The 23,626-nt window shown below is 40.8% G+C and overlaps 1 protein-coding gene across 4 annotated transcripts in view; it reads right to left on the bottom strand.

The window, feature by feature from the left end:
• Window positions 1-1,899: 1,899 nt before the first annotated feature.
• The window catches only part of RMND5A (required for meiotic nuclear division 5 homolog A), a 62,285-nt gene continuing 40,558 nt past the window's right edge, over window positions 1,900-23,626 (bottom strand). The window contains exons 5-10 of one of the 4 annotated variants that reach the window (XM_004742364.2): window positions 13,299-13,465; window positions 12,116-12,281; window positions 9,289-9,391; window positions 7,499-7,653; window positions 6,268-6,355; window positions 1,900-5,788 (exon numbers count right to left, since the gene is read on the bottom strand). In XM_004742364.2, coding sequence (XP_004742421.1) covers window positions 6,292-6,355; window positions 7,499-7,653; window positions 9,289-9,391; window positions 12,116-12,281; window positions 13,299-13,465 — 655 coding nt within the window. In that variant the 3' untranslated portion in view covers window positions 1,900-5,788; window positions 6,268-6,291. Of the gene's footprint in view, window positions 6,356-7,498; window positions 7,654-9,288; window positions 9,392-12,115; window positions 12,282-13,298; window positions 13,466-23,626 lie in introns of all 4 variants that reach the window. The other 3 variants (XM_004742365.2, XM_045079121.1, XM_004742363.2) reach the window with 3 other exon arrangements.

The following is a 23,626-nucleotide window of genomic DNA, read 5'->3' as shown; positions in this document are numbered from 1 at the left end:
ATTCTACCATTGTCCCCTAATGCAAAGTTTTAAAATTTCATTCATTCATATTTTGCTTTTTTAAATATTTTGTCAGAAAGAGAGAGCGAGCGAGCACAAACAGGGGGAGTGACAGGCAGTCGAAGCAGGCTTCCCACTGAGCAAGAAGCCTGCTGTGGGACTCCATCCCAGCATCCTGGGATCATGACCTGAGCCTAAGGCAGATGCTTAACAGACTGAGCCACCCGGGTGTCCCAATGCAAGGTTTTTTTGCACTGCGGCTCTCGACTCATTAGCAGGTCATAAAATTAGAGTCTTGATGAACATTAACAAATTGAAAATATTAGTGTTATAACACATTAGAAGCATTCATTTTGTAAAACGTGCTTCAGAACTGTAAACTTTGTGTATACGGTGATGAGAGTTTCTTACTGGTTGCCATAAAACAAAGTCAGGTAGGTCCTCTGTGAAGTGACCTTTCTGTCTGCTAGGATACTATCACCAAAGCCTCTACCAGGGGGTGGCTACTGTTCAGTCTAAACGTGCATTTGCAATCTTTACCTTGCCATTACAAAAATCCATTATTTTATATCTTTGGTGATCGTCCTTGCCCATTTTGGTAGGGAGGGGATGGGAAACAAATTTTGCCATGCTGCAAATACAACACCCCTTCAAACGCCTGGATGCTTAAAGAAATGCACTGGTGTTAAAAATCACAGTCCTAAAACAGAGTTCAAAGCACACTAAATTTAACTTTTCTTGATGACTCAGGACTTAGTCATCAAGGGTAAATTTTGTTCAGTAGATGTGATCCTCACCTGTCCCTGAAGAGGGAGGGTACTTCTCTTAATAGGGAGGCCTCTTATCCAAGAGGCCCCTTATAAGGGAAGCCAGTTTTCTCACAAGCATGCAGATTCGGATTCAGCAGATCTGGGCTGAGGCCTGAGGTTCTGCATTTCTCGCAAGCTCTTGGGTGATGCTGCTGCTGCTGCTGCTAGAGATCACACTTTTGAGTCTGAGAGAGCCCCAAATGCTGCAGGGATAGCTGGTGAGGTCTTTGGCCAGGACGGCCAGGCCTCATGTCTACCACTGGAACCCACTGGCTCCAAATGCAACTGGGTGGTTCCCACACTTGTTCCCAAGTAGGAAACACTCTAAAATGTCAGATAAGAATGAGTCTAAAAAATACATACAAAAGCAGCACAAACAGATCCTGGGTCTCCACCATGTTAGCTTGTCACTAAACGGATCGACAACTCAGTCTGGCGTTCTCCCAGCCAATGCCGAACGCAGGTGTCCCACTCCACCAGCAGCCCAAGGACAGTGGCCCCAGGTCTCCTCTTCCCAGAGGAGACACTGGCACCCCAGCCAGAGAGTCCCAGCCAGCCAGAGGGCGCAGCACAGGGTACAGGAGCCTGTCCACACGAATGCAATCCCCTCCTAGCGACCAGGGATGGTGCTCCCCCTCCCCCACCTCTCCTTCCACTGCTGGTGGCACAGACACAGGATGTGCTGGTGGCACAGACACAGGATAGGATGGAGACAAAGAGGTTTTTTAAAATTCTTGACTCAGACCCTTAGCAAATACAGGCAGCAATGTTCTCTTCTTACCACTGATACCTCCAGACTCCCTCCCCCGTACCTCTGTGACCTGTCACGTTTACACAGACTGGCTCCACAAAACACTTTTTAAATGTGCATTTCTTTAATTTTTAAAAATATACACAGGAGAAGCCATGTGTTTTACATAGGAATACACACATTAACAAAGCATTTGTTATAGTTTTCCAAAAACTCTATTATATCAGTCTGAAATTTATAAATTAGGTATATCAGAACTTTTAAAGTCAAAATGAAGTCCCTGAAACTACTTGATATGGTGGACTTTGTCCAAAATCAAATGAACAGAGAATATGAATATGGTTTGTGTTAAATAAGGTTTATTGTTAGCTTTATTGCCTATAGTCTATAAGATGCAACTTTATTGTGCCTTTGCAAACAGGATACATTTCTTAAAAAACTGATCAAAATTTTCCATACATATAGCTCTATATGATAGATTACAGTGCAACACTATTCTTGTTACATAATTATAGAAATACTATAGAACCCAAGAGCACAGCGTAAGCAAAAGAAATACAATCCTGAGCCATCTGAACAAGATGATTTGATGAATCCTTTTAGTGTAAGTTTAGAAAACACGGACGAGGGGAAAAAAAATACATGCACGCTGCAGTCGTGAGCAAAATACACTAAATGCCTGTTCCTTGCTGGACACAGGAGGGGGGGGAACGGTGAGTCTCGGACACATGCACGCTCACTCACACGCCCGTTTTCTTCTGCTTCCCTCCCATCCCCGCTACATTCACTCCCACCCCTTCCCAAAAGAAAAGATCAGGCACTAAATCCTAGTGAACCCCACATCTGCCTTGCTGGAGAATGTGAAGTGACTGCTGAAGTAAGAGTGTAAGTCCTCGCCCACAACATGAAACAAAGCATGTGCTGTAAGCCCATTCCAGCTGCTGCTGCCTCTTTGGAAGTAAACGAAGCATATGCTCACTACAGCTTAGCACTGTAGAGGGAAACATCTCGAAAACAAATCTTTGTTTTCTCTTCCTATCTCTTGAAGTAAAATCAACAGCGGAAAATTCACCCTAAAACTAATCGCCTCATCTGCTATTAAAATACATTTGTCATTCTATTTTTGGTATCTATTCAATTATAGCTCAGTAAAAACAGTTCATGCAGTTTGTACCTGCTTATGGTAAACACTATTGTACCACCATAAAGCCCACCCCAGCCGGACAGGCGTATGGAGCCCCAAGCCTTCCAAGTATGCGTTCCTTGCCAACATTCCCTCAAGACCACAGCATTCTAGTGTTACCAAGGATAATGTACGTAGAGTTAAGTAATGAAAGGTATTTGGTTTGCGTCTTCACCTTACATATCCTAGTGATGAAATTAACCAAACCATGCCTTCCCTGAAAATAACCTGAGTCTGCTGACTAAGCAAACTGACCAGCTTGACCGTCAGTCCGCTAATCAGAAGTTGAGCTGGAAAACCAGAGGGCTAATGTCTACCAGCAGCTTGTCTTGTGCGAATAACCAAGAGTCCTTGGTTTCTGCAGTATCTGTTGTCCCAAAGGCTGAACCACTGAGGTGGAAATAACTCACAGCATAAAGAATACTGAACAAAACTACAGGCCTGTGGGACTACCTGGAGAGAAAAAGGATCCTCATTCCCCACATAATTTGGTGTGGGGTTTAGTGTCTCTGTATACATCAGCTGCTACAGAAAAATCAAAAGATTAACTTCATACCTTTCTTATTTTCAATTAAATGCTCATACACTCATAAAATACTCATACACCCTATGAATATGAGGTGGCTCTTCTCTTCAACATTTTTTAAAATCAAGAGGCACCAATACCCGTTCATTTATGTATTAGAAGTCTCACATAATCACCACCAAAACAACAGAAATGGTATTTGTGATGATCACACGAAGGAGAAAAAAGACTGAAAGACAAACTTAGCCACTGTCCTTCAGGTTGTACTTGAAAGCACAGGCGCTCTGGCTAAATCAGAATGCAAGGTTCTAATAAGGTTTTATTGGTTTAGCATAGTCCCATGGCCTTCGTCCACGACTGATAAATGGAATGGTTCCTAAGGAAGCTGAGGAAACCACTCTGAAACTCTGTTTGCAATGTGTATTATTATAATGAGTCTGACTCTAAAAAAACCTTGGCTCTATCACGACCTTTTGCACACAGAGGCAGGGCATGACAAGGAGCACCCTCCCGCACCGCGGACACACACAGCCTCAGCGACAAGGTCCTGACACCACTCCTGAAGGTGTTTCTAGAGCAGAAAGGACAACATGTTGTATTTCAGCATCTTTGGTTAAGGTCTGGCCTTTTCAAACCCACCTTTCCTTCACATTTTCCCACCAATGTTTTGAGTCCATGCATTCAGTTAAAGGTCACAAGACATAATTTTCATGTTAAGTTGTCAAATCAAGAGTTTCAAATTTCTGGCCCTATCCTGCCGAGTAGACTACAAGGACCTTACATAAGAAACTCTAAAATCAAACGCTTCAGTTAAAAGCATGCTCTTTTTAAAGTTTCAGGAGCTGCACAGAAAACTGTCAACTGGATTCCCAACACTGGGAGATGGACAAAGCAGAGTTCTGGCTTTTGTTTTGGCCTTCAAAGTGGCCTGAGCCAACCATGTGAAGTGTCTGGCCCCCAAAATATTTACCACCAGCCTCTTGTGCGACATCTATGTTGTACAAATCTTACGTGAAGCCTAAATGTTTCATAAGTGTTAGAGGTGGAAAGGTGAGAATAAGTTGTGAGTAAAGCTAAATCTGGCCCAGTGAGAAAAAAAGTAGTTTAAAAAAAGGTACTCTGGATTGTAACTCAAAGGGAAATATAGGTCATAAACCAGGTTTACATCCTCAGCCAGAGTTGCCTGGAATTCTCTACCTTCTCTTACGGAGTCCAAGGAGCTTCTCTCTGCCTTCACTGCTTTAATGGAGAGAGCAGGTTTAGGGAGGGTTCCAAGAGGAAAGCCGAAACACAGAGCTAGAGTCCTGGTGGGGCCAAGACAGAGGTCAGACAGAGCAACACTCTGAGCAGGCCAGCCGCCATTCCCGGCCAACCAACCCCACGCAACGTAGCACTCGGAGGGAGTCTGACCACACAGAGCAGTCAAGCAGGGCTTTCCTGCAGCACCCCTTTCCTTTGAGACAAATCCCTGCTCTCCCAGATATACATTTCAGGACAAACCATGCAGGCCGGTGTATGACTGCACACGCTGACACTTTCGAGGGAACTCAGCACAAAACCTGTTTTCTCCCTCCCTGCAAAAGAAATCAATCTGCAGTTTAAAATGCAAAGTGTTACGGTCCTCTTTCCTTCTGCATTTTCTTCTTTCTTTGTTTTCTCATCAAGTTTTCCTACATTGATGTTTAGTTCCAAGTCAGATGAAATAAAGTTGCAAAATATTTGGTGATGTCCGTATAACATTCTTCTTATAATGAAGTGACTTAACAGGTGTAAGTCAGATGTCCTTTCCATGTAGTTCGTTCATCATACAGAGAAAGACTCTTACACATGGCTATTTCTGGACAGTGCATTAAATGAAGATACCTCACAAGAGAAAAGATCATCATCTGTATCCATTAGAGTAATATACAGATTCACAGCCAATGAGATGATACACTTTGTAGAAGAGAGGCATTGAACAGTATACTATTCAAATACAAAAACAGCAATAAACATATTCTGCACTACAGAAAATATGCTAACTTCTAACTTTAAGGATTTAAAGTAATGAGTCTGGTAACTGCATTTTAGGACTGGAACATGCTTCTTTCCTTCCAGATACACAATGTTTGATGCTGGTGCACATATATACACACACAAACAACACTGTGTCTGCGATGATATACAAATGAAACAGACAGCCAAGTCCTGAAGGCAGATTTCAGAGAATAGGGCTACCAAGACCAAGAGAGCAAATATTAACTTAAGAACACCTCTAACTTCAGAATTTCATTTTATTGAACACACTTTTAAAACAAGCACCTCTTGGCAATAAAAGAAAAGAAACAATAGTACCCCTTCCACTCTGTTCTAGTGGAAGACTTCTCACACCAACCTGCTAAATTCACGATGGAATTTGAAACAGGCAGCCCGCTGGGGCTACAAGCAGAGCTCAAATGCAGGTCTGCTGACTTCTCGGTGAGAGCTGGAGCAGAGGAAAACATCAAAAAGCAAATTGGGAATCTATCACAGCTTTCTTCCTTAAGCAAAAAAAATGCAAATTAGTTTTATAACCACAATTCAATTTTTCAAACTTTTTCTGAAGAATTTTCATTTAATTATGTATACATAACAGGAAGTAAAACTTTTTCACAAACATTCTCAAACCTTACAATTATCAAGAAATGACAAAAGTAAAAGCAGGAGAAATATTAAACACATGGCAGGGAGGTTGATTTCTGTTTCTGCTCTTAAAAAGTAAAAAAATCACCATATAATTAAGTACAAAAACCTGCATTGAATGACAACTGCTGGTGTATTTACTTGATCAAAAATGAAGACCAAGAATATAATAAAGCCCTATGATAATATTCATCTGGAGCACTCCCCTCAGTGTGTGTACACTAAAATGTTGGCAAAGTTTCTGGAGCATTAGCTTATATAAACACGGGAGTCCTCAGTTAGCTGCATTAAATGGAACGTTCTCTTCTGAAATGCGCCACAATTCAGTTTCACTTACAAATTGCAAATTAAAGTTATTTCTTCAGAAAAATATCTGTTTGGCATCTCCTGGACTCTGTTCCATCGGACAATATGGACATTTTAATCTAAAGACAAGAAAGAAAATACTGAATCAAGGAACAGGATCAGTACCGAGCATTCAATTTTCATCTATAGAATATCTCTTAACAATTACTTACACACACACACACACATACACACACACGCACAAATCTTTATCTTGTTCTGAGGGTTAACTATGTTTTCCCCTAATATAACAGCCAAACTCTGAAGGGTCACAAATAAACACCAATCAAGCCAGACACTAAACTGAAGGCTCCGCTTTAGTAGATATTAGTGAAAACTGTTTTGTAAACAAGACAAAGACAATGGTTTTGAAAACTGCTTTTGTGGTTTTAAAAGTCAATCCAATTCTTCCCCTCCAGAGTTCAGTTTCTTCCTGTCTTTACAGGAATTTCAAATGTACTGGTGACACAAGGCAGTCAAGTGCAGCAAATGTGACCCAAGCTGTGGCGTCAACAAGGCATGGAGCCTGTGGAGGGCATGCACAGAGTGGCATACTCCAGGCCCATCCGGCTGCACCAGAAGGGCTGCTGCACGGTCTGGGAAGGGCACAGGGAGCTTCGTTACATGCCAGGACCTTCTTTCAAAAAAAAAGACCTTACCATACCAGGTCTGAAATGAACTCCAATGAAAAAATGTTCAAACTACCTAAGCTAGAAATAGGCTTTTGAGACTTTTTATTTTTTTTTAATAAGGTGTGCCCATTATGGGTATAAAACTTATAAATGCATATACTCTTCTAATTAGGAATTCCAATTCTACAGTTTACATATCACATGTAGATAAAATATTTCACTTTATAACAACAGAAGTTAAAGTTTCATTGGTAAGGAATTATCACATTTCCATACAGTAGTCTACACTGCAGGTAAAAAACAATGGGGGCTCTCACTGTAGCATGTAAAAGACCTCCAAGATATACCATCAAGTAGAAAAAGCAAAGTTTAGAACCATATATGGTGTTACATTTCATGTAAAGGCAGGGGGAGCAACGACAATGTACTGCCTACCCCAAAAGTTAAGATTAAAAAACATGCTTGTAAATCTAATCATCAAATTTATGAACAAATAAAAAGGCTGACAAAAAAAAAAAATCAGATACAACCTCCCACTAAGTTCCAGAAGAAAAATGTTTTTAACCAACATTTAAAAAGTCAGACACTTACTTGCTACCATTAAACATTTTATTCAGAGCATCTCTTGATATAATATGACCACAGACCAATTTCATGGGTGGATTGTTATCTGTTGTTTGCTGACGAAGAATGGGACAGGCAAATATAGAGTGATACCAGCACTTTTTACCAAGGTCCACTTCAATCTTAAAAACAGTAAAAAACCTCAAGTTATATTTCAGAAAACATGTTAATATGTACTGGGCAGCAAAAACATCAGTCTACTCATCTAAATTTAACTTTTTAAGCACTCTTACCTCAAAGAAGGGTAGTTTTAGGGATCCAAGTTTTACTTCATAATCTTAATTAACCTTCAAAATTATTTATAACACTACTTTTCAAACCAAATGATCATGTTTGAGGAGTCAAAGGGAAGGCAATGCTCTAGAAGTTAAACACTCTTGAAAACATGGCAGGATATACCCTAAGAGCAAAACCCACCAGAAACCCTGTTTTGTAGCACACTTAGCTAGGTGATAAAAATTCAGTGTAATAGTAATTCCTTTAAAGGCAGACTAGACAAGGTTTACTTTTGTGTAAACTTCAGATCTGAGTTTCTCATGTTTTGTGTTTAATGGTCCAGAGAAACCAGCTGAAACAAGAACTCGAAGCTCAAGTTCAGGAAGACCTTTCACAATCTGTCCTTCAGAGCCCATGGCAAGTGTATCAATTATTTCCCTTCACAGTGAACAAAACAAACAAAAGCTCTATAAATGTCAGTTCTTTGTTTCTTTTCCTTCTAAAATGGTTGTATCAATATAAAGTCTATTACCCAGACTCTTTCAAGAAAGCTGACAAAGTGTAACAGAATAATCCTGAGAAAAAAATGGCCAGATCATCACCCCCTCATTGCCTTACTACCCTGACACATAGGCTTCATAGGCGAATTCAGATTTCAGTACGCTCCATGCCAGTGCCAAATGTTAGAGATGCCCATAATGTAGCTGGGAAACCGCCAGACTTGCAGGCACCTGCTTCAGCAAAGCAAGTGAAGGCTCAAGTCCTTCTCACTTGTTCAAACGAGCAGCCATGAAGCAGGGGTACTGCCAGTATCCTGCCCACACCCAGCACTGAATGCACCTGTGTCTTCAATCAAAACAGATCTTCAACGAGAAGCTGGGGCAACCAAATGACAGTTACCAGCTGGAAGGTAACTGCACATAAACCTGTGCACAGGTGTGGCAGAAAAGAAGCAAAAAACCCAATGCATATATAGCCTATTAGGATCTCTGACACAAGCACGACAGGCATGAGAATTCTAGGCAGAGTTTCAGTGCCTACTGTCAGAGGTCTGGTGGAAACTCACATGCAGTGACCTTTGTCACTCCGTGCCATGACTACTACGGCAGCAAAACTGGAGTACCTATTAATGTGTCCCATGTTATCCTAAGCATATCAATGTTATCTCTAGTCTTTAATAGTCCCATAAAGAGAAGGATGGTCCCCATTTTAAAGATGGACCAACTACTGTTAAGAGAAGTAGTAGAGCTGGCAAGTGATCCGAGCTGATGTTTAAAATCATGATCTGTTCCATGAGCAGCAGTGGACACACAGCACAGGAAGGCCACTGATGACTGCAGGTGTCCCACTCAGTGCTTCCAAAATGTACTGGCTTCCCATTTCTATTGTTTAATCATGTCTACACATAAACGAATCCTGGCTGAACGACTACAATGCTGCTCTCTGGTTAAAAGGCAAAACAAGCATTTTAAACTCTTACTTAACATTTAAGTCCTTCTAATGGCAGGAGAAAATAAACAACCGATAGAAGTGTAACTCACGGGCAATTCATCTTTCTGGTTCCAAACTCCAGTGCACTGCCTCTGTTCAATCACAGCTTTGATATTAATTAAAGCCGGCAGCGCCACACAACCTGCTGAGAAACTGGGAGAGCAGAAGAGGACGTGTCAGTGCCAGGCCAGGTGGCAGACAGCCTGGTCCCAGGAAATGTCAGTTCCTCCAGACTCCATGTGCCGAGGGCCCTGGCCATTAGACAGGGCATAGGGCCCTCTGCTTTGCTGAATTAGCACCCCCAAAAAAGCTTTACATTTTACAAAACCACCAGATTCAACAGGCTCTGCTTATCAGTCATGAATGACTTTCTTTTTCTTTTTTTTTTTTTTTTAAGATTTTATTTATTTATTTGACAGACAGAGATCACAAGTAGGCAGAGAGGCAGGCAGAGGCGGGGGAAGACGGAAAGCAGGCTCCCTGCTGAGCAGAGAGCCTGACGCAGGGCTCGATCCCAGGACCCTGGGATCATGACCTGAGCCGAAGGGCAGAGGCATTAACCCACTGAGCCACCCAGGCGCCCCATGAATGACTTTCTGACACTGTTTTTGCACACAGACTAGGATAGCCCTGTCCACGGCAGAAGTGCTCATTTCTCAGATCTGGAAGCACTGGCAGCCAACTCTCAGCGGAGCCCCTCTTCAGGACCATCGTCACTTGAAGCAAGCCACCCGACCACGGTCGCATGTGATGGCTGCACCGCATGAGGACACACAAGCCCAGCTCTGTTGCCCCAACTGGGGATAATTCCACAGGCCCACCATAGCTCCAGAGCTCTCCAGGGAGGGGCATCACAGTTAAACTTACCCTCTGCCCAATCCTGCTGCTTTTATTTCCCCACCGGGGCCAATCCTAAACCCCTGCACATCAGTCTCCACCACGGCACAATCTGTTCCCCCCAGGACCTGGCCTGCGGCTGGTCACACAGTGTAATTAACTGCCTCAGTGTCCCCTGTGCTCAGGTGGAACAGCTGGTGGGACGCAGATTGCACCTTACCCATCTCTGGAGCCCACATGATACTTGGTACATAGCAGGGATTTGAAAACACTTGAGGAATTAAATAAATAGGAGAGAGCTAAAGAAGTTATTTTCTTAAAACAGGCTCATAAACTTCTTGGCTTCAGGACCCACTTACATGCTTTGATATTAAGAATCTTCAAAAGACACTTGTTTTTGTGGGTTATAACTACCGTTATTATATTAGGAATTATAATCAAGAAATTTTCAAAATATCAATTCATTTAAAATAATATATTACATGTTTTAAGTAACATTCTTACCCCCCCCAAAACTTCTATATTTTCCAAACCAAAAATGAATTTGTTAGAAGACTGGCACTGCTTTACATTTTTAACAAATCTCTTTAATGCCTAGCTTGATAGAAGACAGATGGATTCCTATCTCTTCTGCAATCTGCTGCAGTGTGCTCTTTCGATTGAAGTAAACGGGAAAGGAAAATCTAGCTTTAAACAGATATATGGTAATTTAATTGCCTTTCAGATAATTGTGATATTTCCCCTTTAATGCCACACCAAAACTCAACAAGGAAGAGTTTCTTAAGTTTAGTTGCAAAGTGGAATCTGAATCCTTATCATCGAATCTTTCTGTACCTTGCCACATAAAACTCCAATTGGCTGTCTCATACTGTGAATGAATCTTCTACTCATGCAAGACTTTGTAAGATCTCAGTGAATTAAGACTTTCTAAGTGTTAACACATTTCATTATACAATATCCAAAAACTCAAATTCATAATATCACCAATTCCATCAGCAAAGCTGTCAAACCCACAGTGGCAGGTACAAGTTTCCCAAAATTTCTTTTGTAGCTTAAACTCATGAATTTAAAAGATACAGAAAAACAGTTGCTTTCCTTGACATGATTCTCTTCCTACATGTGGAAAAATATCTGCCAAAAACCCAAGTGTAATTAACCCTAGTTTATCTTTTAGTGATTCTTTCAAGTAAGAACTCTTACATTAAAAAAAAAAAAGCAAAACTAGTTTATTGGCTCATAAAACTCAAAAAAACATACCGGTGTTTTCTTTCTTTTAAAGATTTTTTTTTTCCAAGATTTTATTTATTCACTTGATAGATAGAGATCACAGGTAGGCAGAGAGGCAGGCAGTGGGGGCCGGGGGGCGCGGGCAGGGAAGCAGGCTCCCACTGAGCAGAAAGCCCTATGTGGGGCTCGATCCCAAGACCAAGGGATCATGACCTGAGCTGAAGGCAGAGTCTTTAACCCACTGAGTCACCCAGGTGCCGCATATACAGGTGTTTTCTAAGACAAGCATGATACTTTGGCTTGAAGGGCTTTATGGTAACTTCCCACTTTGTAACACGGACTATAATAAATAAATAAAATCTTAAAAAAAAAAAAAAGATGTGTACTTAAAGGTCAGAATGTAATAAAACCAATCATTTTTTAAAGAACAGTGTTAAGTAAAGCTAGTGTGTCTTCAACTGCAAGTGTGTGGCAGAGTACAATGTGTGAGAGATACAGTGAGTCCTTCCAGACTTTGGGACCACTGCACTGATCTGGCTAAGGCGCAAGCAGTTCAAACCACTATTATTTCTGCATCATCTTTGCAAATGTCAACACAGTGGAAAAGGATGTCAGGGACAACCAGAGGTTCAGGGATCACACTGCTCTGAAACTGTTTCCCTGCCAACTGTGATGATCTCTTGAAATACCAACTGTATTCTTCCTCAGAAAGACAAATGTTTTCTTCAGGTTTAACATCAAGAACTAGACAAGAAATTAACGAAAACCAACACCAAGCAATGCATATTCCAAGAGCATGACCAATCTGCATACCTGACGCTGAGCGGGGACTCCACCGAGAGCCCCAGGAGGGCGCAGGCATCCCGTGTGAAGATGTCGCAGATGTCAGCCCACTGGTTTGCATCAAGTAGGTGAACATACGGTGAGTTCTCAATCCCTTGTCTCAGGTACACAAGGCTTCCCATCAAAACCTGAATGTCTATGCAAGAACAGCAGCAATTTGTAAGTGCAAATGATCACACCTGAAATGGGGGCTGGCTTGGGGGTAGGAGGCTGAGAAAGGCAAAATTCCCCCAACTGACAGAGCCTAACTCACTAATGATGTCTTTTTAAAATTCTCATCCTTAAGCTGGGTTTCTCCCTTCAATGAGAGAAAGGGGACGAAAACATAGCACTAAATATGAACCTCAAGTTACTTTATTGTTTTTTCTTTTTTTTTTTTAAGATTTTATTTATTTACTTGACAGAGAGTGAGAGAGCACAAGCAGGCAGAGCAGCAGAGAGAGAGGGACAAGCAGGCTCCCCATTGAGCAGGGAGCCTGTTGCGGAGCTCAATCCCAGGACCCTGGGATCATAACCTAAGCTGAAGGCAGTCGCTTAACCAACTGAGCCACCCAGGCGCCCCTCAAGTTACTTTATTCTTATACAGAGCACATTATAACTACCATTGTGTAGAGCAGTAAAATTGATAAAACTCATAAAGTAGGCCACACTGATCTCTGGCCATAGAACTGGTCAGAAGACCAGTATTCTCACACCGGCGCTCAGTGTCACTGGTGCCACCCTGGTGCACCCTCAGACACTTTGTGGGGCAGTAACAGCAACATGGGGGGTGACTCTGCTCTTTCTCATATCTCTTACAGATGGAATCCCAAAAATGCAATGTCTCTTTTATCCAAGAGGCATCAATGTTTTACTTTTTTTTTGTTCTAGGTCCCCCATCAGACCTTTTTCCAAAGTGATTATCATCTACAATTGTTTCAGTTCATTAGCAAATACCTATCACATCTCCTTAAAATAAACTTAAATCCCAGTAGTGGCTATAGGTCTATTCCAAATATCAAAAACATTCAGGGTCCCTGGGTGGCTCAGTCTGACTCGATTTCAGCTCAGGTCTCGATCTCAGGGTTTTGAGCTCTACAAAGCTCTCAGGGTTGGGCTCTACATCCAAACAAACAAAAAAACAAATATCAAAAACATCTGACTGCAGACTCACCTTTCTGATGATTTAGAGCAAATGGCTGAAAATTTTTAGCGTATTGTAATGCTTCTCGCTGATTTGTAGTTCCACCCATTAATAAGCTAATAAAATACAGTCTGTGTAGTTTAAATTCCAAGGAGCTGTTTTGGGCTATAAGCATCTCTCGATTTGAAACTGCCCATCTAAAGAAAAAGCAGAAAAGATTTTAATGCAATTAAGAGCATAGGCAAGTGTTAAAAACTCTTTGAAACCTAGCAATACAATAAAAGGGTTTGGTCTGCCATCTTGTGGAAATCAGTGGTAATTATCAACCCCCCCGCCCAGAAACTTGTAAAGAAAATAAACAGAACTACACCCAAAGAGGCACTTCAGCCAGCAAAATCAAGAAAAAAAATACTAAGTCAGATGACAATTACATATTTAGTAAGGTTTTACACAAAGACAAAACTGACTCTGATGAGTCACATGGCATTTTTGGCACTATACAAGGGCACACTTTGAAGCAGGTGTTAGCCATGAGATTCACTACTACTCAATTGCCCATATCCACTACTCTTTTCCTGTTAAACTTGGCATAGTGATAAATGGATCACAAGACTCTGAATGAGAATCATCTATTTTTAGATTTTTGTTGGGTGCAACATTTTGTGCTACACTTTGAGATTAAAAACAGCAAACACTGGTATTTGCCTCAAGGTGCTTTCAGTCCAGATTTTTGCTTTCAGGCACATAAAACTACATATATATGTGCCAAAATGATTTGTACCAACAGTGTTAATGAGGGAAAGAACAATGTTCCATTCTGAATGATCTAAAGTACAGGAACACGGGCCTCTATAGTTGGGATAACCAATCTTGAGCTGGGACTACCACTCCAGGTGGGCGCTAGAGCAGAAATGTACCCCAGGCCAGCTGTTAAAATCAACTTTGCAACCAAGTGGTAAGGAAACATGACTTTATTTCTGTAAACATACTAAGATGTAGAAGCTCTTATTATCATATTCTCCTTTAATCTGACCTTTAGTTGGACAAACAGTCCCCACCTAACCCATTTCTTCAAGGATCGTTGGAACCTGTCTTGGTATGAATATAAACTTGGAATAGCTTTCTACAAATGACGAAAGTACAATGTCTCAGGCTATTCATAATGGATCAGCCGGCTGGGATTGGACCTCACAGAGCTGTACTTTTACAAGATCCTACCCTAAGGGCTGCACATGCAACATCAATATTCTGATCAACTTGTGGATGTATCCACATCTTAGAGTCCAATCATGAAGCTTTTCCAACCTAAAAAAGTGACTGTTAAAAAGATTCATCACCTGGACTTTGGAAATATTTATTTAAATGTAAGTAAGGCTTGAATCGTTACCCAGCACTAACACAAACACAGTCAAGCTGGAACACCAACTCTGGGGTAAATCTTGCCAACAACAACAAGGTACTTTGGGCAGCAATCTTTCATGAATGCCCAACATCAACCATCAGTACTGTGCTAGTTTGTCAGGCAACTTCTTGACTTCCAGTTCCAAGGAGTACGTTTATTTATTTATTTTTAATTTAATTCCAGTACAGTTAACATACAGTGTTATACTAGTTTCATGTGTACAGTGTAATGATTCAGCAATCCCCCATCACCTGGTGCTCATCTTGACAAGAGCTCTCCTCAATCCCCATCACTTAGTTCACCCAACCCCCACCCACTCCCCTATGGTAACCATCACTTCTCTCTCTATAGTTAAGAGTCTGTTTTTTGGTTTGTCTCTTTCTCCTCTGCCGGTATTCATAAATTCTCGAGTGAAAACACATGATATTTGTTTTTCTCTGACTTACTTAAAGCATTATACGCTCTAGCTCCATCCATGTCGTCACACAAGGCAAGATTTCATTCATTCTTTTTATGGCTGAATAATATTCCATTATGAATATATACCACATCTTCTTTATCCATTCATCTATCAACAGACACTTGGACCAAGGAGTACATTTAAATCAGGTTACTTACCAAAAGTTCATCCCACTCCCTCTCATTCATAAAAGCAGGAGTATGTTTTCCTACTAACAAGTAAGGAGAGGCAGCAAGCTTTTTCTTTTTTGTTTTGATATGAAATACATGTGTAAGATAGAGCAAAAGAAGGGAGCTAATAGAGTAACTACAAATTTTAATAAACAGAGAAAGGCAGCAAAGAAAGGGCAAAGTCCTTAAGTGGGCAATTCACAGAGGAAGAATCTATTTCACCTTTCCTAGACAGATTTTCAGGATATGATATTACGGGGGGGGGAAAGTTACAATATGCAGAAAAAATTAACTTCAAGTTGCCAGAATTTTTAACAGTAATGACTCCAGAGAAGCTGGATTGCACACATTATTTACCAACTGCTATGGCACAGACTACAACAACTGAACAGGGCACCAACTATTAGAGCAGCACCAGGAGGCTAGAAACAACGGGAGGGCACACTGCTGAGTAATAGCTAACAGCCATGCAGAGGACAGTGATTTAACATACAGTCTATGCTGTCCTATGTTTTCTAAATTTTCTACAATGAACATATATTACTTTTATAATTAAGAAGGTAATGATTTTTAAGCAAATGCAAAAGTAAACAAAAGTTCTTCCTTTTTTCACTGGAGCTTACTGAGTAATTGCAAATTACATTTCCTAAAAGTAATTCAAGCCAAGAATTATGAATTTAAGCTCTGCAAACTCTAGCTATATGTAACCCCTTTAACTTGCAGAGTTTACTTAGACAATGCAGTTCCTAATTCATCACTTATTTTTACTCACCTTCAAATTTAGCTATAAACAAGGCTACAAAATAATCGGAAAAAACTAACACGGCTAGTTCCTGACCTCCACCCCCACCATGAGAATTTTAGGAAAGTAAACAGATTATTTCATCACAAAAAGGAGTTGGAGGAATATGGGGAGAATGCAAAATCCAAATTCAAGAATATAAGTTATCATGTGTTTCTTAAATCATATTTCTTGACTTTCTATCCTTAAACAATGAATTATCTTCACTGAACTTCTGAATATTACACTAAGCCTAAATCTCACAAAGCAAGGGATTAGATTAACGATTTCTAAGCTTCTCCCTTTCTGGCAAAGTGTCATCTTCTAAACTAAGGATCTCTGCCCCCAAACATGTAAGCACATGTAAATAAGGACTAAGAGAAAAACCTGGTGTTATGGCACCTCTCCCTCATACTCCAAGACTGTACCCCCAGGTACCCATAACTGTATTTTCCTGACCCCAATTCGTTGGCCACAGCCAACTGGCCAGGTAAACATGGATTTTAAAGTCACACTCTTGGGGCGCCTGGGTGGCTCAATGGGTTAAGCCTCTGCCTTCAGCTCAGGTCATGATCTCAAGAGTCCTGGGATCGAGCCCTGCATTGGGCTCTCTGCTCAGCGGGGAGCCTGCTTCCTCCTCTCTCTCTCTGCCTACCTCTCCGCCTACTTGTGATCTCTGTCAAATAAATAAATACATACATACATATATAATTGTTGCCTATAAGCAAGTTCATCTATCCCTTATATCCTTTCTGATCACTTCACAATCCTGTATCTTTTGTTCTTTCAGTTCTTGATGGTTGCCTTCCTGACAATCATAATACCTGCCTTAACTGGTCTTTGAAATCTGGGTACAAATTTCGCAGCAGCATTTTTATTCATACCAGCAGCCTCCCCAGGGAGCTAAACATTAGTCAATTCGTGATGATTTCTGAAATGATGAAACCATCTTTGGCAGTAAAGTTCTTCACTTTCCTTGTAATCACTGTTTTCTTTCAAGGAGGCAACTAACTTCAACACAATCTGAATGTTAGCCAAACTGATGGAGGCTTTTTTTTTTCTTAAACAATCTTCAATCCAAACTAGTAGTAAATGTTCTGTTTACATCACAGGCAGCTTTCTGTTCCTTGCGCAATTTAAATTAAAAGATGTCAAAGTGCCTCTACCTTGGTTTTTATATTCATTGGGCTTTTTCAATATGGCGTATATCATAACTTCATGTAGGCCTATGTCTCATCCTAGTTTCACCTGACCACTGTCATTTCCCAAATCTTTCTAATCACATTCAATTTCACTTCTAGCAATTCATCTTTGCTGACCAAGCTCCTCTTTCTTTCTTTTCTTTTCTTTTTTTTTTTAAAGATTTTATTTATTTATTTGACAGAGAGAGATCACAAGTAGGCAGAGAGGCAGGCAGAGAGAGAGGAGGAAGCAGGCACCCTGCTGAGCAGAGAGCCGGATGTGGGACTCGATCCCAGGACTCTGAGATCATGACCTGAGCCGAAGGCAGCGGCTTAACCCACTGAGCCACCCAGGCGCCCCACCAAGCTCCTCTTTCAACTATCCATTTCTGTAATATATTGTGGGTTCACCTCTAGGAGATGAGCAGGGTAAAAGGTGCTCAGTGACCAATCATGGACAGACCCGGAAAAAAGTGATGTGGTTGGCTGAGAGCATGATGCACATCTGTTATTTAGGCAGTGATCTGCGGACCCCAAAGCTGGGAGGACACTTGTAGTTTAATATACTGTGGTAACTGAAACCTGAACCTTTTTGTTGGGGGGAACTAGTATTATTTACCTCAAATGTGGTAAATGAAATCCAAGCATACTGAAATTGTACAGAGACGAAAATCCATAAGCTCAAGAGAGAAGACAGAGGGGGAGAAAGAACATTTGACAGGGAGAAGGTTACTCTCTAGACACCAGGAAGGCCCAGAGCAGCATCACAGAGACAGATGCAATGCCTGAGGAACTCAGCAAGTCCATGTGTCCATGGCACCACTCTTAAAGAATAAGAAAGAAAACCAGATTAGTTTTCTTTTTCTCACCAAGATCCCTGTCCCTCCACTTTTCTTTCTGAGAGGAAGAGAGCTCGGATGGAAAACCAAGAGGTTTATGCCAGGAGGGGAAGTTATGCAACAGAAGGGTGGGTGTCGAGGGAGAAAGCAATGGTTGGCCAACAGGATGATCTAGAGGCGTTTGTCATGTGGTGTGAAGAATTAGAGGAGGAAAATAGCCATGCTGAGAATAGAACGGAGATAGAGGCACTGGCCAAGAAAAACACACACAACACATACAGATAACCTGATCTAGCAACTTTCATAACCACTGAGTGACGTGTCCAGGTGAATTAAAGCTAGTCTAGATAGAAGACCTGTTTGCTTTATGACATTAGAAGCCATGATTCTACCTCCCAATGTAGGGGCTGGTTAATTTTACAAAAGCAAAATCAGACAAAAAGTGAGCAGTTGAGAACAGAGTTGAAAACCTCAAGGCCCAGGCTCAATTACCACATTTTTAAAACATTCCTAAATAATCTCTCCCATCCACAGAACTCTAGATGTCCTTTCTCTGAACTTCTCACATGACTCATCTCACAATCTACTTGATAGGACAGCTTCTGGTCTTCTATATGGCAGGAACTCAGGCTTGCTCATCTTGGCACACCCCCTTCCTTTGAAGGGGGAATACTGACAAAGAGTACAGGTTAGTAGAATCAACTATGCATGGACTTCAGTCTCAGCTCTGCAGTGTGAATTTGGGCAATCTGTTACTCAATTCTCTAAAATCTGTTTCCTTACTGTAAAATGGGGGACCTCAAAAGGGTTGTGGGCATCAAATGAGGGTGCTATTTTAAAGCACTGAGCACGGGGACAAGCACAAACAGATATTCAATAAGCTGCTTAATTTGTATTTACTGAAGGGATGAACTCTAATGGTTCTTCAAAGTCATTATTTTTAATAAGAAATTTATACATAAAATACAAGAATTATTTGGGCACTTCCATGTAATATTCAGTGCTCTTCTGATTTTTATAGGACCAACTGTGTGAGAATACGATGATATGCATTTAATTCTCTTCAAAAAATTGTCAGGTTTTATTTATTTATTTGACAGGGAGGGACAGAGAGAGCACAAGCGGGGGGGGGGGGCAGGCAGAGGGAGAAGCAGGCTCCAAGGAGCCTGACAAGGGACTCGATCCTAGGACCCTGGGATCATGACCTGACCTGAAGGCAGATGCCTAACCAATGGAGCCATCCAGGTGTCCCAAAATTTGTCAAGTTTTTGTAGCTAGAAGTTCACACTCAATATTTGGGTATTTAATTCGTTGAGCAGGAATAAAGGGTAGAAGACAGTCACAGGCTTAATTAAACTGGTACTAACCAAATCCAAATAGTACAAGCACAGGAAACTACGAAAGCGTGAAATATAACTGGCCCCCAAAACTTAACCCGCTGTCTATAAAGCAACAGAAGACACATGACCAAGACACATAAAAAACTAGTGGAAATATTAAGGAATAGAGTGCTGTATTCTGGATAATGGCATTTCCAGAAGAAAACATATAATTTTTAATTTTTAAAAGAAAACAACTAGCATGATACCACAACCAACAAGTTAACTAAAACATTCAAATGAATTATAACATCACTGTCTTTTTTTTTTTAATTCTGCTCCCAAATCTCCGATGTGTCCAATGAGAGCACCATCAATTTTAGAACTATTTCTTGTTTAAAGAAATACTGTAGGAAGGTCACTAACGTCACAATTATCTCTGTTCACTGCATTCTCTAATAAAGAGATCTTTTGTGCCTCTTCCGTAAAAAGACCTCAAAACAATACTACTGACTTCGGTGACTAAATTAGAAGCAACCCACATCCACACAATTATCCCACAAAGCATTAAGCATTAATTATCTTAACTGCCAGGCCTCTGAAAAGACTTGGCATATTGTTGGCTCCATATTTAGAATTCCCATGTTATTCCAAAAATAATTAAAACAAGATCCCACCTCCACAGTTAGCTGTTGTCCCGCAGGAACCTAGCTGACAGCCTCATCTGTTTACCCCTCTCCTCTCATAATTTTGCCAATCTGGGTCGGTGTCTATTTCTGGTAATAATGAAATAAAAATACCTCTTGTCAATGCCCACAGATACTCCACTACAACCTTTCACTGTATTTTAAAGGGTTCACAAATATATTCTTTTTCTGGTCTCCTTTAGGGGCATATTCGGGGAGGAGGGGGAATTCTGGGAAATGAATGACGTTTCTTTACTCCACAGATGTGGACTTAGCTGAATGTTACTGGTGACCAAGTCAAGTGCTTAAAAAATTCAGAGAACGGCAAAAATGACAAAAATCAAAGTTCAGCCAAAAGAGTTAGAATCCTGTAATTTTGCTTTAGAGACCAAAAAAGAATGGCTAACATTTCATTTCTGAGATATTTTCAAATGGCAGTTTCTCAGGTACGGATTGAGTCCATCACTGAAACTACAAACATTTTACTCACCTCAGAACTGGTGTGAATCTCTGTTCTTCTTACATACTATTTTAAAAACAACACAGACTGTAGTATTACACCTTTGGGTCTACTTAAGAAAACAACACACACGCATTTCTAACCTGAGCCTCTCAGTAGTGCAGCATCCAGTAAGAGTCTCTAACAGCTGCATGAGGCAAGGGGCCGCCATACTGGACAGCACAGGTCTACACATTAGTGTTGTTGTTGTTTTTTATTTAATAAAAAGTACTTAAATATGGGGCACCTATGGGCTCAGTCAGTTAAGTATCTGACTCTTGATATCGGCTCAGGTCATGATCTCAGGGTTGTGGGATCAAGCCCCGAGTCAGGCTCTGCACTGGGTGCAGAGTTGGCTTGGGATTCTCTCTCCCACTCCCCCAACTCACATTCTAAAATAAAATAAATAAATCTTTTTGCAAAAAAGTACTTAAATATGACATGCATTATTTACCGCTAATTTCCTACCATAAACCCAAAAGGTTTTACGACCTAAATCAACCTAAAAAAGAGATCAGCATTTTACAAACCAACTCCAGACTTTTTCCTTTTGGTTCCCATTCCTGGCCTACTTCAGCTCCTTATTCTTTTAAACACTTAACCTCAGGGACAGTTGGTTTCATTTTGCTCTTCTTTTTAAGATTCCCAATTCTTCTACAGTTACGGTTCACCCACTCATTTTCAATATGCTCAAGTCCTTGGTGAGGATAAACCCTACTCCTCCTGAAGAATACCTATTGAGTTAGAACTGTACATAAACTTTTGCTAGCAATAAACACAAAACAGATAACAGAAAATGATGTTATCACCCTATGTATTTCTTCCCTTTTGGCCTTTATAGTCCACTGAGCTTTCTTTTGTATCCTTTCCACTGGGTACTTCTCTCCATTTTTAATCAGCTTCTTTTTAATACAGGAGCTCCTTCTCCACCACATTAGTGAATGGGCACGGCGAGTTAAAAATGTATGCCTCAACTTACCTCTTCTGCCTTTTCAGAATTAACAACCACCCTGAACAAAACAAAACAAAATGAACAAAAACAAAAACTTAGACTCTGGGAAATAATCCAACTTGTTCAAAACTTTGATTACTTTTCTCCAATGGTGTATCTATTGGAGCCTTCTTTCTTCTGTGGTTCTATGTGGCTATTAAAAAAATGCCTGAGTCAGCAAGACTGCCCACCTACTGGAAGCCAAAACTAAAAACAAGAAAACAGACAGCTTAATCACTGTCACCCTCATTTCCAGTGACAGTCAAGGCTCTCTGATCAGGTACCATAGCTTGCTCCCTTCATCTTCATTTTCTAAAACATTTCTACATATATAAACTGTGTTTTCTTCGTTGATACTACAATTTCTTTAAGTCTGGCAAGCATTCTCTTCTCCCAAGATCCAACATTCACACCACAAAGAGACCACAGTACAATGGAAAGCTCATGCCACATCCCTCTGTGGTTTTTATTTCTAGCCCCCCACCCCACCCCAGTCACCCAGTCAGTAGGCTTGGAGATGGGAGTCCTCTCATTTTTCAATAGCCTGCCTGATACCGTTCATGGCCTGTCTAATCTAAAATCCTTCTGTGGTCTAAACTAACAAGATTATCTCTATCTCCTCTGAAAAATTATTTTAACGTCACTCACTCTCTCTCATAACCATTCAGTCATCTTCTATTCCCTCAGAGCATTCTACCAAGGCTTTCCAAACAGGAGTCCTAGGAGGCCCCTGGGCCTGCTTCTCAGTGTTGAAAAACCACATTTCCAAGTCTGCAAGCCAGATCATAGGCTATGGCAAATCCACCAAGATAATACTACTCTTTGAAACACCTTTAGGAAGGCAACCAACTGGCTTCTCCTGAAGATAGAGAGCACTTTCAAAATGTCAGTAATGGCACATGTCTACAAGGACATAATAATTTACCTTTATTCTCTCATTGAACTAGTTACTTTTGGCTTTACAGTTCTATCTACCCATGAAGGACGGGGGTCATGTCTGTTCCAAGTTCTTCTTCAAACTATTCCACCATTTATTGAAGTATGGAATAAGCTATCTAAGTATGTACCATACTAGGTGCCAAGAAGAACTGAAAAAATAGATAATGCAATCTGGATGAGAAGAAAAATCTGTACACAAACTCAGAAATATAAGGGGCAGGAACAAAAGAGTAGGCTGTGTCCTAACTAGATCTGTGTATATAATTAGCTGTTCTGCCACTTCTCTCTGCCTTAACACCATTCTTTTCTGCCTTCTTTCCACTGTCTACTACTTGTAAATGATAGTTAATGCTCTCCAAAGTTCTTCCATGGCCTCTCTCCATACTAATTTCTATGGTTGGCCCCTGCCTGCCTTGTGGAACTGCTGCAGCCCCTCCTGGGGGGGTTCCAGGATCTGCCTCCCAGCATGTGCCAGCAGAAGGTGCCAAACAAGTGAAAGATACTCTCTGCCTTGTATCTGACCCAGAATTCTCCAAACTGATGTCCCATATTTTTCAACTTTGGTTACAAACTGAATGAAGTGAATTCTCTATACCTTGCACATTAAGGATACTGAGGAAATACCTGCTTTGTATGTATCTACCAGTAATGGGCAAGAACTGGAAAAGTCTGAGTTGCTGTAAGAGACATTTCTATTAAGCTATCATTTCAAAACGTTGGTTCTGTAGAACTCCAATTTTGTGGGTTTTAGTGTTTGGGGGGATGGGAACAAGAATAAAAATTCTTTGGTCAAATACACATGGGAATCAAGAGTTTGGCCAAGTTAAATGAGTCTCTTTAGGATTGCTGATGAACCCTGGAATGTGCTAAAGTCTCTTGGAGAAGAACATTCAGGGGACATCATGTGAAGCATTTTTCACGTGACCTTTTGATTCCATATCCTTTTCTTCCACAAAGCACTTCCAGGCCTCGATCCCTCCTATGTAAAATGAGTACTTATTTCATAGGGTTATAATGAGGATTTAATAAGTTAATACATGTAAAATGATGAGAACAATGCTAAGTACATAATAAGCACTCAAGAAGAGTTG

Source organism: Mustela putorius, unplaced genomic scaffold (assembly GCF_011764305.1).
Source record: "Mustela putorius furo isolate JIRA1106 unplaced genomic scaffold, ASM1176430v1.1 tig00000281_pilon_pilon_pilon, whole genome shotgun sequence".
NCBI lineage: Eukaryota > Metazoa > Chordata > Mammalia > Carnivora > Mustelidae > Mustela > Mustela putorius.
This window is presented reverse-complemented; position numbering and strand designations above follow the sequence as displayed.